This window comes from Phodopus roborovskii, unplaced genomic scaffold (assembly GCF_943737965.1).
Source record: "Phodopus roborovskii unplaced genomic scaffold, PHOROB, whole genome shotgun sequence".
Taxonomy (NCBI): domain Eukaryota; kingdom Metazoa; phylum Chordata; class Mammalia; order Rodentia; family Cricetidae; genus Phodopus; species Phodopus roborovskii.
Genome location: NW_026125981.1, coordinates 255426 through 271220, shown reverse-complemented (window position 1 = coordinate 271220; position 15795 = coordinate 255426). Strand labels below are relative to the sequence as shown.

The 15795-nt window shown below is 37.7% G+C and overlaps 1 protein-coding gene across 2 annotated transcripts in view; it reads left to right on the top strand.

Moving 5' to 3' along the window:
- Med14 (mediator complex subunit 14) overlaps nt 1–15795 on the top strand; it is an 88323-nt gene that overhangs the window by 47939 nt on the left and 24589 nt on the right. For both annotated transcript variants that reach the window (XM_051179244.1, XM_051179245.1), the window contains exons 13-19: nt 1227–1386; nt 3443–3637; nt 4603–4737; nt 7015–7091; nt 12699–12859; nt 12945–13091; nt 14737–14828. In XM_051179244.1, coding sequence (XP_051035201.1) covers nt 1227–1386; nt 3443–3637; nt 4603–4737; nt 7015–7091; nt 12699–12859; nt 12945–13091; nt 14737–14828 — 967 coding nt within the window. The remainder of the gene's footprint in view (nt 1–1226; nt 1387–3442; nt 3638–4602; nt 4738–7014; nt 7092–12698; nt 12860–12944; nt 13092–14736; nt 14829–15795) is intronic.

The following is a 15795-nucleotide window of genomic DNA, read 5'->3' as shown; positions in this document are numbered from 1 at the left end:
AGCACCCACAGGAGTATTATAGCAAACTCACCAAAATCCAGTGTCTTACTTGAAACCGAGGGAGGGAAGAGGGCAGTTACACATACTTTTTGCTAAAACATAGGACTAATGTCTACAATGATGAGAGCAAAAATAGTGTTTTGTGCTTGATTGCGGTTTTGTTTTATGAGCACTTTAGATTGTTTTTTATTTCAATTTTTAGATTATAATATATCGCCTTCCAAGAACTCCCATTTACCCCTCCACACTCTCCTTCAAATTCCTGGCCTCTTTTGTCACTGTTATTGATTGCATGTATGTATATATGAATATACATCTATATTCCTAAATATAACCAGTTAAAGCCATATGCTTTTACATATATGTATGTTTTCAGGGCTGACTCTTTGACATTAAACAGCTGATACTATCTTCCCACTTTATAGTGATTTTGTGTGTGTGTAGCCCCCAAGACAATGTTTTTCTGTGTATCCCTGGATGCCCTGGAATTCACTCTTGTAGGCTAGGCTGGCCTTGAACTCACAGAGATCCATCTGCCTCCTGAGTTCTGGTATTAAAGTTGTGCTACAATCACCCAGCTTCTTATGAAAGATATTGAGTTTAGGCTGGCCTGTCTTTAATCATTGGTAATCTGGTATTCCGTATGATAAACTAAGCTGTAATATTAGGCTTACAGTTCATTTTTTATCCCCCCAAAATCAAATTATTCACAGTGTAGTTTAAATTTCTTTTTTTATTTAATTTAGAAACAATCTTATTTTACATATCAATCGAGTTCCCTCTCCCCTCCCATCCGCCCATGTCCCCTATCGACCCCCACATCCCACCTCCCATCTACTCCCCAGGGAGGGTGAGGAGATACATGGGGGATCATCAAAGTCTATCTCATGGTTTGGGGCAGGGCCTTACCTCCCCCCCCCCACCATGTATCTAGGCTAAGAGAGTATTCCTTCATGAGGAATGGGCTCCCCAAGTCCATTTGTGCACTAGAGATAAATTCTGGTTCCACTGTTAGACTGCCCAGTCCTCCTAACTAAATTTCTTATGGTAGAAGTAGAATTAGCAACCAAATACAAAACTGTAGAAATGACTCATTCATTGATTTGATCATGTGTCCATTGACTAAATTTCAGTTATTCTTTAGTGCTGTTTAATTTATAAATCAGTGACATACAGTTAACCCTAAAAGTTATGATTTAATGATGTGGATTATCTTTTAAATTAAGGTTTTGGCTCGGACAACAGCGTTGCAAGCAATCTATAAAGCATCTGCCTACAATAACCACTGAAACATTGCAGCTTTCCAACTATTCAACGCATCCCATTGGAAACCTTTCTAAGAATAAGCTGTTTATTAAACTTACCCGCCTTCCACAATACTACATTGTAAGTATGCCAAGCATGATTGGGAGTGAACAAGTTCACTAAGTTTGGATGTAGTCAGAAAGCTGTCCTGTCTAATTTCATTTGCAAATGAATTTTGCTTAGTATCTGACTTTCATATAGGGATTTTCAACACAGAGGGTACAAATGAAGCCAGAAAAGTAGCCAGGTCTCTGTTGAGAAATGTAAGGTAGTTTCCATCTCACACCATACTGTCTCTGCCATCCATAATGAGGCCTAGGTTGTTGGGGAGGCTTTATTTGTGCTGGACAAGAAAAGCTTAGTTTCTGATTGGAATTAAGTATCTCTTTGGTTAAATGCAAACAATTGAGTGCAATTAACTATATTATGAAGATTTGGAGGAGTTTGGTGTCATATATACTTGCTCGATTTTCTTGGTTTTACTTGACTATGAATCTGTTAAGTATAGTCTGGCTAAAGTATTGATGGGTGTAGATGGAGTTTCTTTCCTGCCTAGTCCCACAGCCATTTAGCCCCAAATAAACACACAAACACTCTTAATTAATTATAAGCTGTTTGGCCAATGGCTTAGGCTTATTGGCTATCTCTCTCTTAATTATTAACCCATTACTATTAATCTATGTATTTCTACATGACCTTTTCTTACCAGAGAATACCTGGCATCCTGACTTCCCGGTGCTACATGTGTATCTCTGGTGACCTCTCTCTGTGCCCCCTCCCCAGAATTCTCCTCATCTCTTGGCCCCACCTATAGTTTTTGCCTGGCTACCGGCCAATCAGTGTTTGAGTCATCAACCAATAAAAGAAACATATATACAGAAGGACATCCCCCATCAGATGCCATACTGTATTTTGTTGATGGCATGTTCTTTTCAGGGGATATGAGGTCCTTTCATATTTTTATTCTTCCTAGATTTTTTTTCTTGATTTTTGAGTTTTCATATTTCCGCTTTTCAATTGCATTTTTTGAGTTCTTTGACTTGGTTAGAATTTTTTCAAGAATTTACAATAAATACATTTTCAAATACAAATAAGTATTTGCAATAAAAATCTAAGTTCCAGGACAGCCTCCAAAGCTACAGAGAAACCCTGTCACAAAAAAACAAAACAAAACAAAACAAAAAACTAAGGTGTTTGAAAATTTTAATTCAAGGTTTCTGGTTGAAAGGAATGGGAATGAATTTTTAAAGTTTCCAATTGTAGCTTTGAATATATACTGCTTTAAATTGATACCAGATACTGGCCGAGCTATTCATGTAATAGGTTAATAAGTCTACTGCTGACATGGATTTTGTCATTTTGTGAATTTTAAAACATCAGGTATGGAAGTAGATTTGACATGTAGTGAAGAATTATGATTTCAGTTTCTGGTGAGTTCCTTTTGTTACATTGTAAAATGATGAGCAACCAATATGTGAACATGCATAGAGCTTTGTGGTCAGCCATACCCAAATAAAATTGAAGTAGATACATATTGTTAAGTTTCTGTTGGCTTTATTTAGCATCAATGAATTGCTAGCTTTTAGTCTGTGTCCTAGGAGCAAAACAGAAATTTGGTTTAGATCAAACCTAACTGTAGGTTACTCTAGTTCCTTTAGATTTGTCACTTAGGGATGCTGTATTAAAAAAGTAGAAATAACTAATTATTACCATGGCCATTAAGAATAGGAAAGTACTGGCAGTGGTGGCATATGCCTTGAATCCCAGCACTCTGGAGGCAGAGACAAGTGGATCTCTGTGGGTTCCAGAAGACCCATTCAGCTTAGATGTATTTTTTGTCAATTTATGATCAGAAATATATCAAAAATAACTAATGCCAATAATTTAATTACTTCTTGTATTTATTGCTGCCTTTACTCTTAAAGTTCTTTTTACCATTGCTATTTTTTTTTAGAAGACAGATTATATACTTAACTAAGAATGGTTCTTTAAACAATATTTTGGGTTTTTTCCTTATAAATCTAATTTAGATGTCTTTTTAAACAACAGTTTAAAATTACACTTGAGATAAGATGGAAAATGTACAAGGGCTCTTATTCTACTGGGTCTCACTTCTTTCTGATTTGGGTTATTTTAGGTTGTAGAAATGCTTGAGGTTCCCAATAAACCCACTCAGCTATCATACAAGTATTACTTCATGTCTGTGAGCACTGCAGATCGTGAAGACAGCCCTGTGATGGCACTGCTGCTACAGCAATTCAAGGACAATATCCAGGACTTGATTTCCTATACAAAGACTCGGAAACAGACCAGAACTGGTACCAAGCACAAGGTATGGTCACATAGAAGCGCAGAGTTTATTTGTATTGTTTTTGCAACCCTCGTCCCATTTTATTATTTTATTAAATTTTTTTTATTATTACTCTTTTTGTTTTTTTGGTTTTTTTTTTGTTTTGTTTTGTTTGGTTTGGTTTTGGTTTTGTTTTTTTTTTTTTTTTTTTTTTGTCTTTTGGACATGGTTTCTCTGTATATTCCCAGATATCTGTAGACCAGACTAGAGTCTGATTTCAGAGATCTGCCAACCTCTGCCTCCAGAATGCTGAGATTAAAGGCATGCACCACCATGCCTGGCTGCCTCTTTTATTTTTGCTATTTGATCTTCTGTGTAGATTTGGCTGGTCTGTGACTGTTGTGTTACTAATTCTGGCTTCTATATTTGCATCCTTCAGCCCTTGCATCCCAAATTCTAGGTATACAGGCATATGGTACCATGCTTAGTTTCGTTATTTTTATACAGAAAAGAATTAAATGTCCCCTTTTAAGGTACAGGACAGCCGTGAAACAATTACCTACATTTTCTTAAAAACACTTCTTCCTTTTTTGAGGGTAGGATGGTAGCTTTGATGTAGGTGAGCACTCTTCCACTGGGCTACATCATGCCCCCTCTTTTTTTTTTTTTGGACAGCTTTTTGTCATGTTACCTTTCTTTATAGCCCAGGATCACCTCAATTTCATAATCTTTCTGATTCTGCTTCCTGATTACTAGAATTACCACATTTGACTAAATGCTTTTGTTTTAATTGATAATTTAATTGGTAATTTTCCACAAAAGAAGATGCTAAACAAAAGACTTACTAACTACTTGTGTCTGGGTTATGGTTTACTCACTATGCCTTTGTTTGGAGTCACATTTGTTTGGGTTAACGCTAAGCTTTGTTGTAGAGCTTCCATTGCTTTCATGAATTGTGTCACATGTAATTTTTGCACAGTTTCTTAAAATTTTCTTTTAATTTCTAGTTGTCTGATGACCCATGTCCAGTAGAATGCAAGAAAGCCAAACGATCAGGAGAAATGTGTGCCTTCAATAAAGTTCTAGCTCATTTTGTTGCTATGTGCGACACTAACATGCCATTTGTAGGACTTCGATTGGAGGTGAGTTGGAATTTTCAAGTGTTAAGTCAAGTTGCATGACTCTAGCAGGAGAACTGGCCTATTTTGTTTCCCATTCCATCACCTCAAATTCTTCTTCTCTTTAGATAATGGAAATTAAATTCTTCCCAATTAACAAAAGTAGACAACTTTTGAAAATTAACATCTTTCCTGGGCAGTGGTAGCACACGCCTTTAATCCCAGCACTCGGGAAGCAGAGGCAGGTAGATCTCTGTGAGTTCGAGGCCAGCCTGGTCTGCAGAGCTAGTTCCAGGACAGGCTCCAAAGCAATACAGAGAAACCCTGTTTTGAAAAGAAAAATTAAACAACAAACATCATCTACTTCATAGTAGGAATATTGTTTAAGTCTATCATAAATGGCTAGTTAATAACAAATGGCTCTTTGTTGAGTTGGTAAAGTAATACGTGTTATTTGAATACTAATAACACTGGACTCATTTTGGAGAGTAAATTAGAAAAATATTAAACTAAATGTTTACTTTGGTGTTATGGAAGAATCGGTTGGCTAATGCAGAATCAGACTGAAGAGATGGCTGAACAGTTAAGAGCTCTGACTGTTCTTCCAGAGGACCAGGGTTTCAATTCCCAGCATCCATATGGCAGTACTCTACTGTCTATGACTTCAACTCCAGGGTATCTGACACCTTGACACACACATGCACTCAGGCAAAATACCAGTCCACATAACATAAAAATAAATAATTAAAAAAAGGATATGGTATTGTGATATTTACCATCATTTCCAAATATGAAGGTAAAGGAGGATAACCACTTTGTTTTTGTTTTATTTTCTTTTTTGAAAATGGTATTATGTAGTGTAGGCTGGCCTTAAACTTGCTATGTAGCTAAGGATGAACTTTAATTGCTTCTACTTTCCTGTGCTGGGATTACAGTCACATGTCATTGTACCTGCTGTAACCTCTCTTTTTTCTTTTATTATGATTAGTTTTTTTTTTAATGTGTGTGCTTTGGTGTTTTGCATCATTCCTAGAATTGGAGTTACAGACAGTTGTTAGCTGGCATGCGAGTGTTGGGAATTGAACCCGATCCTTTGCAAAAGCAACCAGTGCTCTTAATGCCATCTCTTCAGTTCATAGCTCCATTTTTTTCAACTTCTGTTTTTTTGTATTTCCAAAAGAAGGGATTTGTGGAGGATAACAACTACCCTCAGCTCCTATATTATATATATTATGTGGAACACTATCTATGCTTCAAATTTACTTAGTGTGTTCTTCTCTTTGATCTTATCATTTGAATTGATTATAGGAATATCACTCAGTTATTACCTTGTTGGTGGGAAGAGAGTAGGAAAATGATTTGTGAGCAGTGCAATACATTGCTGAATTGGCAGAAATATATGCTTTTTTTCAGGTGTACATGGTACTGACTAATGCTTATGCACAGATATTTTGTCCTTTTCTGTGATACATACATGCTATACACATAGGAAACTTCCTACAGTCCTTGCTTGAATTAATTTAAGCTCTTAAAAAATTTAACAACAATTTCTCATTCAAAGTGGTAGAAATGTTAAAACCAAGACAAGCAAATTTCCCACTTACATAATAATGTACACCGTGTTGTGAATAACTACATGTCATTTTATTAGCAGTGTTTCTCTCTTGATAGCATGTCATTTTTTGAGCTGTTCTTTTGAGTTTGAACTTCTATTACCTATTTGGTCATTAGCTTGCTTTCTAAACTTCTGTTCTTTCTGGTCCTTAAAGTAGAGTAGACAAACATTTAAATCATTGTTGGATCAGGGTATGTAAAAATCCCATCATAGAAGACTTGCCTTTGTTTACTGAGGTCAAGCATTTCTTTCCTCTATTAGAGGACCTTCTGGCATGCCTTCCTATCTTGGAGCTCCACTGAATGAGTTTTAGCCTACATTTGCCTGACTTTAGTTTCATTTTGATCAAACAGTAGAATCACAAATAATAGAACCAGGTGCTTCATTTGGAACTACTTGAACTGATTTTGGATTACTTTTAGCTTGAAGCAAAAATGAGTGGTTTTATCTCCGGAATTTTGAAGACTTGTCTACTGTGGAGATTTAAGCTGCAGAGGCTGAAGCTCCTTTGCCTTGCACTTGCCATGAAGTTTATTGATAAGAACAGGGCTCTTGCCTGATAAATTGTCACTTTGAGAAAGACTGGCCTTAGAACAGCTAGGATGAAAATAGATAAGGTGCAGAGAAAAGCTGGTTTCTTTTGTAAAATAAACAGTTTAATACTATTGTGCCTTTTCTCTTTCCAGTTGTCCAACCTGGAGATACCACATCAGGGAGTGCAAGTAGAAGGTGATGGCTTCAGCCATGCAATTCGCTTATTAAAGTAAGTCCCTGTTCTGTGTCTCAACGTGGTGCCACGTGTAAATGGAGGTGGAACTTTCTTGTTCCAACTGCCCTGTCCCAAATAATCACACAAAAGCTTAATTAATAAATGCTTGGCCTATAGCTCAGACTTAATACTAATTAGCTCTTGTAACTCAAATTAAACCTTTTCTATTAATCTGCATTTTGCCATGTGGCTTGTGGCTTGTGGCTTGACCTGTCCTCTAGCACTTGTTCCTCTAGTGGCTGGCTCGCATCTCCTGACTGCCCTTCTTCCTCTCTGTATTTTCAGTTTGGCTTTCCCCCTAGCCTCATTCTGCCTAAGTATAGGCAGATTGGTTTTATTATTACCCAGTGAGAGTAATACATATTCACAATGTACAGAAGGGTTATCCCACAGTAACACACATTGTACCCACACTGAAGAACAGTTTCTCTCCTGTGAAACAGTGTAAAGCCTATGTATGTGTAGATTTCTGTGTAGTATTGTTGAGGTCCAGGGGGATTCTCTTTAGCCTTTGGAATCCAGCACCAGCTGCATTATAGGACATCATTCTCTTTCATTTGTTAGACATAATTTACTGTGTTTCAGGCTTGATTTTCTGTTTTGTTTTGTTTTTATTTTTGGTAAGGCCCTCCAGGATGCTTGGATTCATATAGCAGGGAGATGTGGGCTAATTCGGAAGTCAAGATGGAAATTTCTGAAAAAGTACCAGTTACACCCAGAATGCACTGGGAATGATGAGAATTTGCCAGAGGACAGGGACATGGGGTTAGAGTAGAAAGTCCTAACTGCTAATGGTTGAATGGTTGGAAGTAAGAGAAAGCTCAGTATGCTCACCTGAATGTTCAACATGGCAGGAGATAAGGAGAGATGAACATGGAGGTGTAAGCCTGAAGGGTTCGAGCCCATAGACTTTTATATCTTTCAGCAATATAGAACTTTTCCCAGTGGCACTAAGAAACCATCAGAAACTGGAAGCTGGAGCATGTTCCTATATTCTCAGTTACTTAAGAGACTGAGCCCAGAGCATCAAGACCAGTGTGGACATAGTGAGATGTTCATCTCAAGAAACAAAAACAGGTTCCCTAGAGGACTTTAGCCTAATTTCTCAGGTTGTTCAATATTAGAAAATCATCACCCAGGGAGTAACTGTTTAAATTACACTTTTTAATTTTTTTAAAGTTTTCAGATAAGGTTAACCCTCTTTGTTCATGTAATGTTTTCCTCAGTTCTTAGTGGATATTATTTAAAATTTTTTATGTGTATAGTTTTTATAATCTGCGTGGACATTTGTATACTGCTGTGTGCAATGCCCTTGAAGGAACTGGAGTTACAGGCAGTCATGAATTGATTGCCATGTAGGTCCTGGGAATTGAATGTTGGCTCTCTGAAAAAGTAAGCAGTATGATCTTAACTGCTGAACCATCGCTTGGGGAGAGGGAGAGATAGAGGGAGGGTTTCTCTGTATTGATTTGGAGCCTGTCCTAGAACTAGCTCTGTAGACCTGGCTGGCCTCGAACTCACAGAGATCCATCTGCCTCTGCCTCCCAGAGTGCTGGCGTTAAAGGAATGTGCCAGCAACACATTATTCTTGTATAATAGTTTTGTCAGATTTATTTTTTTTAGGAGGGATCTGGTTTTATTTCCTCTATTCATGTAATCATACTGGCATGACCAAAGGTGACCCAGTATCAAAAATGTAACATTAGCAACAAAAACTAAAAATTGACTTGGGGTGTACTTTCAGAGGTCTGCTGCAGTAGAGAATTAAAATTGAAAGGAGTTTTGTACTTACCTTGTACTCACTTGGAAATATCCAGGCAGATTTTGTGCTTTTATTTTATAACCTGGTGAATCTGATGGGGAAAAAAAAATCTACCTAATGTGAAAGGAAGATATGTCTGCAATTATATTCTCAAGCTCAGGATGAAATATCCGTCTGAATTGGCTGCTTTAGAACTTCCCCTGGAATGGCTGTGTTATGAGGAATAAGGGTGGACAAATCCTCAGTATTCTCTTTCTTACATTTTAGGGCAATAATATGAGACAGATCTCACTCTATAGCCCAGGTTAATCTTGAACATGGTGATCTTCCTCACTAAACTTCCCAATTCCTTGGATTATAGACATAAGCCATTATGCCCAGGTAGCATATGTGATTTCTATAAATATCCAAAATATAATTATCTACGTCAAGTCATTATGGTAGTCATAAAAGATAGATAGTATGTAAAATTTAGTCTTGCATGATACCTGGGATTGAACCTGATGCCTCCTGTGTGCTACACAAGAGTTCTACCATCCTAGCTACACCAGAACCATATTTGGCTAACATTTTATTGTTATTTAAAATGTAAAGTGCATTTGTTCAGTGCTCCAAATAGGGTACAAGCACCATCATTACAAATGCACAAGTTGAATGTAGATGTTGCATGCTTGTAATTCCTGTACTTACTAGGTTGAGCCAAGTGGAAAGAAGGCATTGTGTGTTGTTGTCTCCCCCTCCCCCCACCCCTTTAAGACAAAGACTCTCATATCCCTATGTGGACACAAACTTGCTATGTAGCTGAGGATGGCCTTAAACTGGTCCTCCTGCTTCTACTTTGTAATTGCTGCGATTACAGATTTGTATTACTGTGCTGAGCTGAGAATAATAAAAGTTCAAGTTATCATTGCCTACACAGTGAGTTTAAACTCAGTCTGGGTTGTATCAGAAAAGAATACATACATATGTATATACATACATACATACATACATATATGTAGGTAACATAAAAAGGTAATTTAGTCTGAAGGGAAATCTGTTTGTTATGACAATGCCCAAGAAAAGGCACTTAAACATTTCCGCAAAATAAACTTGAATGGTTTAAATGGAAGTCAGCTTAAACATAAATCTTTTGTTCTATTAATCCATGCCAGGTAAACACTATGCCTAAAGTCTCCAAATAAACAGACAGAAAAGGGGGAATGAAGCAGCTAGTTACTTTTTTAAAAAAATTGGACAATCTAGAAGAAACTAGTATGTGGAAGATAAATCTACAAAATATTTCCAAACATTGCTATTTCAATATTTATGTAGACTTTGACCATAAAAGCCACACATGCCTGGGTCATTTGTTTCACAATTACCTTTCAACATTGCCATGCATTTTGGACTTTGTAACAACCCCCTCCCCCTTGATATTAGGTAGCATCTCCCTAGTGCATGGATTGCCTCACTAGTGCTGTCATTATAAACATGTTCCCAAGCCCAACTTTTGTAATGCATCTTGGATGGAGCAACTTCTTTTCCATTGCATTGTCTCTACCACTATGCTACATCCACTAGTAACTTTCTAGATTTTGTTCAATGGATACAGGGTCTGTGTAAATTACATTTGCTCAGGCTGGCCTTGAAGTTGAGATTCCCCCTGCTTCAGCCTTGAGGAGCTGGGTTTACAGACATGGGTTACCATCTGTTACAAGATGAATCATGTTCTCTAGGGAATAATAATAGCCTGTCCTATACTGTTGCCTATCAATAGCTAGATAGCTTGTATCTTGATTTTTTTTCCCCACCAAATTCTAGAATTTGGTAAAGATGTGGAATTGTCCCTGTGCATTTCCATAGATGCTAGAAAGATAATGCATAGATTCTGTACTAGGTGATGCTTTAGCTGTTTTCATCTATCACGTATATGGCCCATAGATTTTTCTAGATGGTAAAGCTCTTTTTCATGGCAGTGTTTATTATGGGATCCTACCACCTACTTCCTTACCTGCCCTTCTCTCTTGGGGCTCTTTACTATGCCTCAGATGAGAGCTCTGAGCAATGGGAGTTCAAGGAGCCTGTTGCCTTTTCCAAGCCCTTCCACTTCTGAGGCTGACCTGGAGACCCCAGTGAGGTAGATGAAGTGTGTTTCCCAAGCTATGCCTCCAGGGTGCTAGCAAAGATGGCCACCAAGGGCCACATGAGCACAGAGCACTGGCACAGACTCTCTGGCCCACATCACCTGCCAGCCCCCCTGTGCCTTATCCCGTCCTCATCTTTCTGGTCTTTTTTCTTTTTGGTTCTTGCCACTAATTTCAAAACTTCAGTTAAGGCATGAGTTTTGCTGAAGTTCCAGGCCATCTTGTACTATATAGAAAAACAACAAAGCAAAAAGCAGAGTGTTGAAGAGAAGCTGTGATGTAAGCTTTAACAGCATTGCACTACTACATTGTTTTTGTGCCACGTATCTGATTTTTGCCCTACCTACATATACCACAGGAAAAAATTTAAAAATCTGTCTCAGTGTTAAGTGGTTTTCAATTTGGAGGTGGGGCAGTTTTGCCTTTTAAAGAACATGCAGCTCATTAACTAAGAAATGGGGGTCAGAAGTGCTACTAGCATCTAGTAGGTTGAGGCTATTCTGACCGAAGATAGCCCTCTACAGCAAAGATTCCCTGTCAAAGTAACATTGTTGCCAAAATGAGAAGCTCTGTTCTAGGTAGTCTGAATAAGAATTAAAGCAAATTTCTTGTTACATACGTTTTAGTGCCTTGATATTGAATAATTGTGAAATCTGAGAGCCACACTTGAGTTGAGAAATACTGTATAATTAATATAGTACCTTGTTATTTCTTTTGCTACTAAAATAACAGCTAAAATATTTTACCTCATAATATTATATGATGAATACTATATAAAGCTGTAGAAGGAAAATGGATGGGTAGGTGGTTTTAAAATGCCAAACTACTACATTCCTTTTTTATATCTTATATGTATGTTAAATGAGTTAATACAACTCAAGCTTTATCACTAAGGTCAACTCTGTAAAGGAAGACCCATAATCAGAAATTCTTCTTTTGATTTTATAGTAGCAGGATTGAGATTCACTTAAATATGACTATCAGAATTCGTGCATATTCCTGATTCTAGAACCCTTATTATTTATACTATGTCATTCTGTCTTCAAAAATGGATATGTAAGTATTTTGTTCCCCTTAGCTTTTTGTTGATGTTCTCTAGAACCCTTTTAAGTAAACCTTTTTTTGTTAAAGATTTATTTATTATATATACAGTATTCCACCTCCATGTATGCCTGTAGGCCAGAAGAGGTACCAGATCTTATGATAGATGGTTGTAAGCCACCATGTGGTTGCTGGGAGTTGAACTCAGGACCTCTGGAAGAACAGCCAGTACTCTTAACCTCTGAGCCATCTCTCCAGCCCCAAGTAAACCTATTTTAATTAAAAAGATTGTGAACAAAGACAAACCTCATTTTAAAATGTTAACATGAGCTGGGTAGTGGTGGCGCACACCTTTAATTCCAGTGCTTGGCGGTCAGAGTCAGGCAGATTTGATTTCAAGGCCAGCCTGGTCTACAAAGAGAATTCCAAAATATCCAGAGCTACACAGGGAAACCCTATCTTGGGGAGGAAAAAAAAAAGTTCTAATATAGATTGATGTGAACTGATGTGGCTTAAATATTATCAATTGCTGGGAATTCTCCCTTTCTTTGTAGAAGGGATCTAAAAACATGGTTGGACCTGAAGCTCTGGTGTCATATACTGGCTGTCATATCGTACATTGTTCTTTGTCTTTGTGTGTAATGTACATTTCGTATGCTCTTTCATCACCAGAATTCCTCCCTGTAAGGGAGTAAGTGAAGAAACCCAAAAGGCCCTTGACCGCTCTCTTCTTGATTGCACTTTCCGATTACAAGGTAGAAATAACCGCACATGGGTGGCAGAATTAGTATTTGCAAATTGTCCGCTTAATGGCACTTCCACCAGGGAGCAAGGTGAGATCTTTTATATATTCTTTTTGTATATTTGTAGAGTTTTAAGCTATTGATTACTATTAATCTTCTCTTTTGAACCCTATAGGACCATCCCGGCATGTTTATCTGACATATGAAAATCTGTTGTCTGAACCTGTTGGTGGTAGAAAAGTAGTTGAAATGTTTCTTAATGATTGGAGTAGCATTGCCCGATTATATGAGTGTGTGTTGGAATTTGCACGTTCTCTACCAGGTACATGTAATCTTCCTTTCAAGTTAAAAGTATCTTCTTTCTGTAACAGAAATAAAACTTGTACATTGTTTTAAAAAGAGAATAGTCAAGTATATAGAGCATGAGTTCTAATTGGTATTAGTATTAGAAACCTGGAGTTAGATATTAGGAGGAAAGCTGAAAGATCAGAGAAGCAAAACAGCCAAACCACTAGAGAGTTCGTTCTTACCTCTACCAAGGCTCAGACCAAAGGTTCAAGGCTCAGACTAAAGGTGCAATCTCATCCTCAGCATGACTGCAGACGAATACACTTCACTCCTGTCTCTACCCACCTTATATTCCTCTTTAGTGATGGGTTAAATAAGGGCTTGCACCTCCACTGCCCAGCTGGGATTAAAGGTATATGCCACCACTGCCTGGCCTCTATGACTGACTAGTGTGCCTAGCTTTGTGCTATGATCGTTCAAGCCTTGCTAGATCATAAACAAAATATCACCACATTTCCCTTTTTTTTGATTAAAAAAAAGAAGGCTGTAACATATAAGGAAAACCATATACCATAAGTACAATAACTATATATAATATATACAGGCAATAAGTACATCAAAAATATCTAGTCCATTTGCATTTGACAAATTCAGACAAAATAACCCATATCTATTCTGTCTTGGTGAGTCCAAAGGGTTGTACTTAATTCTTTGCCTATTCTAATTTGCACTATCATATTATCTTTTATACTTTACGTTTCTTCCCTGAGTTTCTTTTCTGAGTTTGGTAAACAAGAAAAACTATAACTCTCTAGTCCTTAATTTTCTCATAGACATGAGTAAGCAGGATGCGTGAGCAAGTGACTTCCAAAAAATGTGAGAAATGAAAGAAACAGCTGGCTGCCTGGCCAGTCACCCAAGGTTCCTTTGCAATGTTGCAGCCTATAGGCCTAGCGTTTCCGATTTTCCTGGGAAGCAGGATTTTCTGAAGGGCTGTTGGGCCTTGTCTGGGCAAGGTTTGACAGTCACTTTCTTTTGTGTCCTGCTTGTTCAGTTTGGACAGCATACTATCAGTAGTATGCTGTGGCTTACTTTTTCACAAAGAATAATCTGGAATAAACTAATTTCTACCTGCTACACTTGGGAGGGTTACAAAAGCACATTCAAATACCAATTCCCTGTAATAAGGAAACTGAACTCACAAGACTCTTTTTTTCTCACAAGCACTCAGAATTCTCATACGACTCCATCCTTGGAGTATGTTCTAACACCAGCATATTTAAGTTGTACAGCTGACAAAAACATGTCACAGAGACATAAAAACTTTACCGAATGTCATAGAGCTAATTAGTGGAAGAGCTGTTACTGGCATAAATTGATTACACAGGAGGCCAAGACAGAGAAGGTGATATGCTATACGGGCTACTATGTTAGACTTTTTCAGTATCTTTCTTGCCTTCTCTGTCCTGGCTACTACCTTTTACAGAACAATACAATCAGATATGGTAATGTGCGCCTGTAATCACAACACTTAACTGATAAAAGAAGGAGGGTCAGGAGTGCATTGTCACACATAGGGAAGCTGAGGCAAAGTCTTGGCTTAAGGGATGTCTTCTCTCAACCAAACTTGGTGTGTAATCTGACACATGTACTGTTAATGTTGTTTTGTTTCTGCATAGATATACCTGCTCATCTGAATATTTTCTCAGAAGTTCGTGTTTATAATTATCGGAAACTTATCTTGTGTTATGGAACCACCAAAGGAAGCTCAGTAAGTCTGTGGATTAAAACATGGAAGGTTCTTTCTTATGTAACTTTTGAAAATGAAGAACTTCAAACAATGAAAGCTGCCAGGCATGGGGCTCATGCCTTTAAGCCGCTCTGGAGGCTGGGGCAGGAGGATCTTGTGTTCAGGACTTTCCTAGGCTATATATCAAAACTGTGACACCATAAAGGAGAGAAACATGCCTTAAATAAGGGCCCATAGATAAAATGGTAAATTTTAAATGCTTTGCTGAAATAAAGTGTGATAGAGTACATAATCCCTTGAAATTGAGAAAAATTGTATAATTAGAGTATATATGATCTTGATTTTAAAACAAGCACTTTTGATGATATTTTCCCTCACTGATTTCAAATCAGTTGGCTTTCAGGACTGATTACAGGAAGAATATTCATGAGTGGCTGTGAGAAACACAGGATAGCTTTGCCTTGACTTACATGAATCATTCTTTGCTCCTAGCTTAACCCTAAGTGTACTCCCTTTAATCTACACTTAACTTACTCCTTTTCGTTAAAATCAAATCAGTGGGGAGCTAAAGAGAGGACTCGGTAATTGAGAGCTGTACTGCTTTCACAGCTGATCCTTCTTTGGTTCCAGCACCCACATGGCAGCTCTCAACCTTCTGTACATCCAGGTCCAGGGAACCCAGTCCCCTCTTCTAGCCTCCTTGGCATCAACCACACACATGGTACACATAGATACTTGTAGGAGAACACTCACAGACATTAAATAAAAATTCAAGTTGTTTCCTTTTAGACACTAGTAAGTGAATGAACCTGTGTTTGAGGTAGCTTCCTTCTCTTTTATAACAGTGGTCCTTAATTGGTGGCACTGAGAATAGCAGTCTGCAGTTGAAGAGAAAAAGAAACATCTGAGGAACACTAGTGATCATTATCAAATCTTAATGACTTTTTTCTGGTTATATAGTACAAGGGAGTTGATACACATGCTCAGA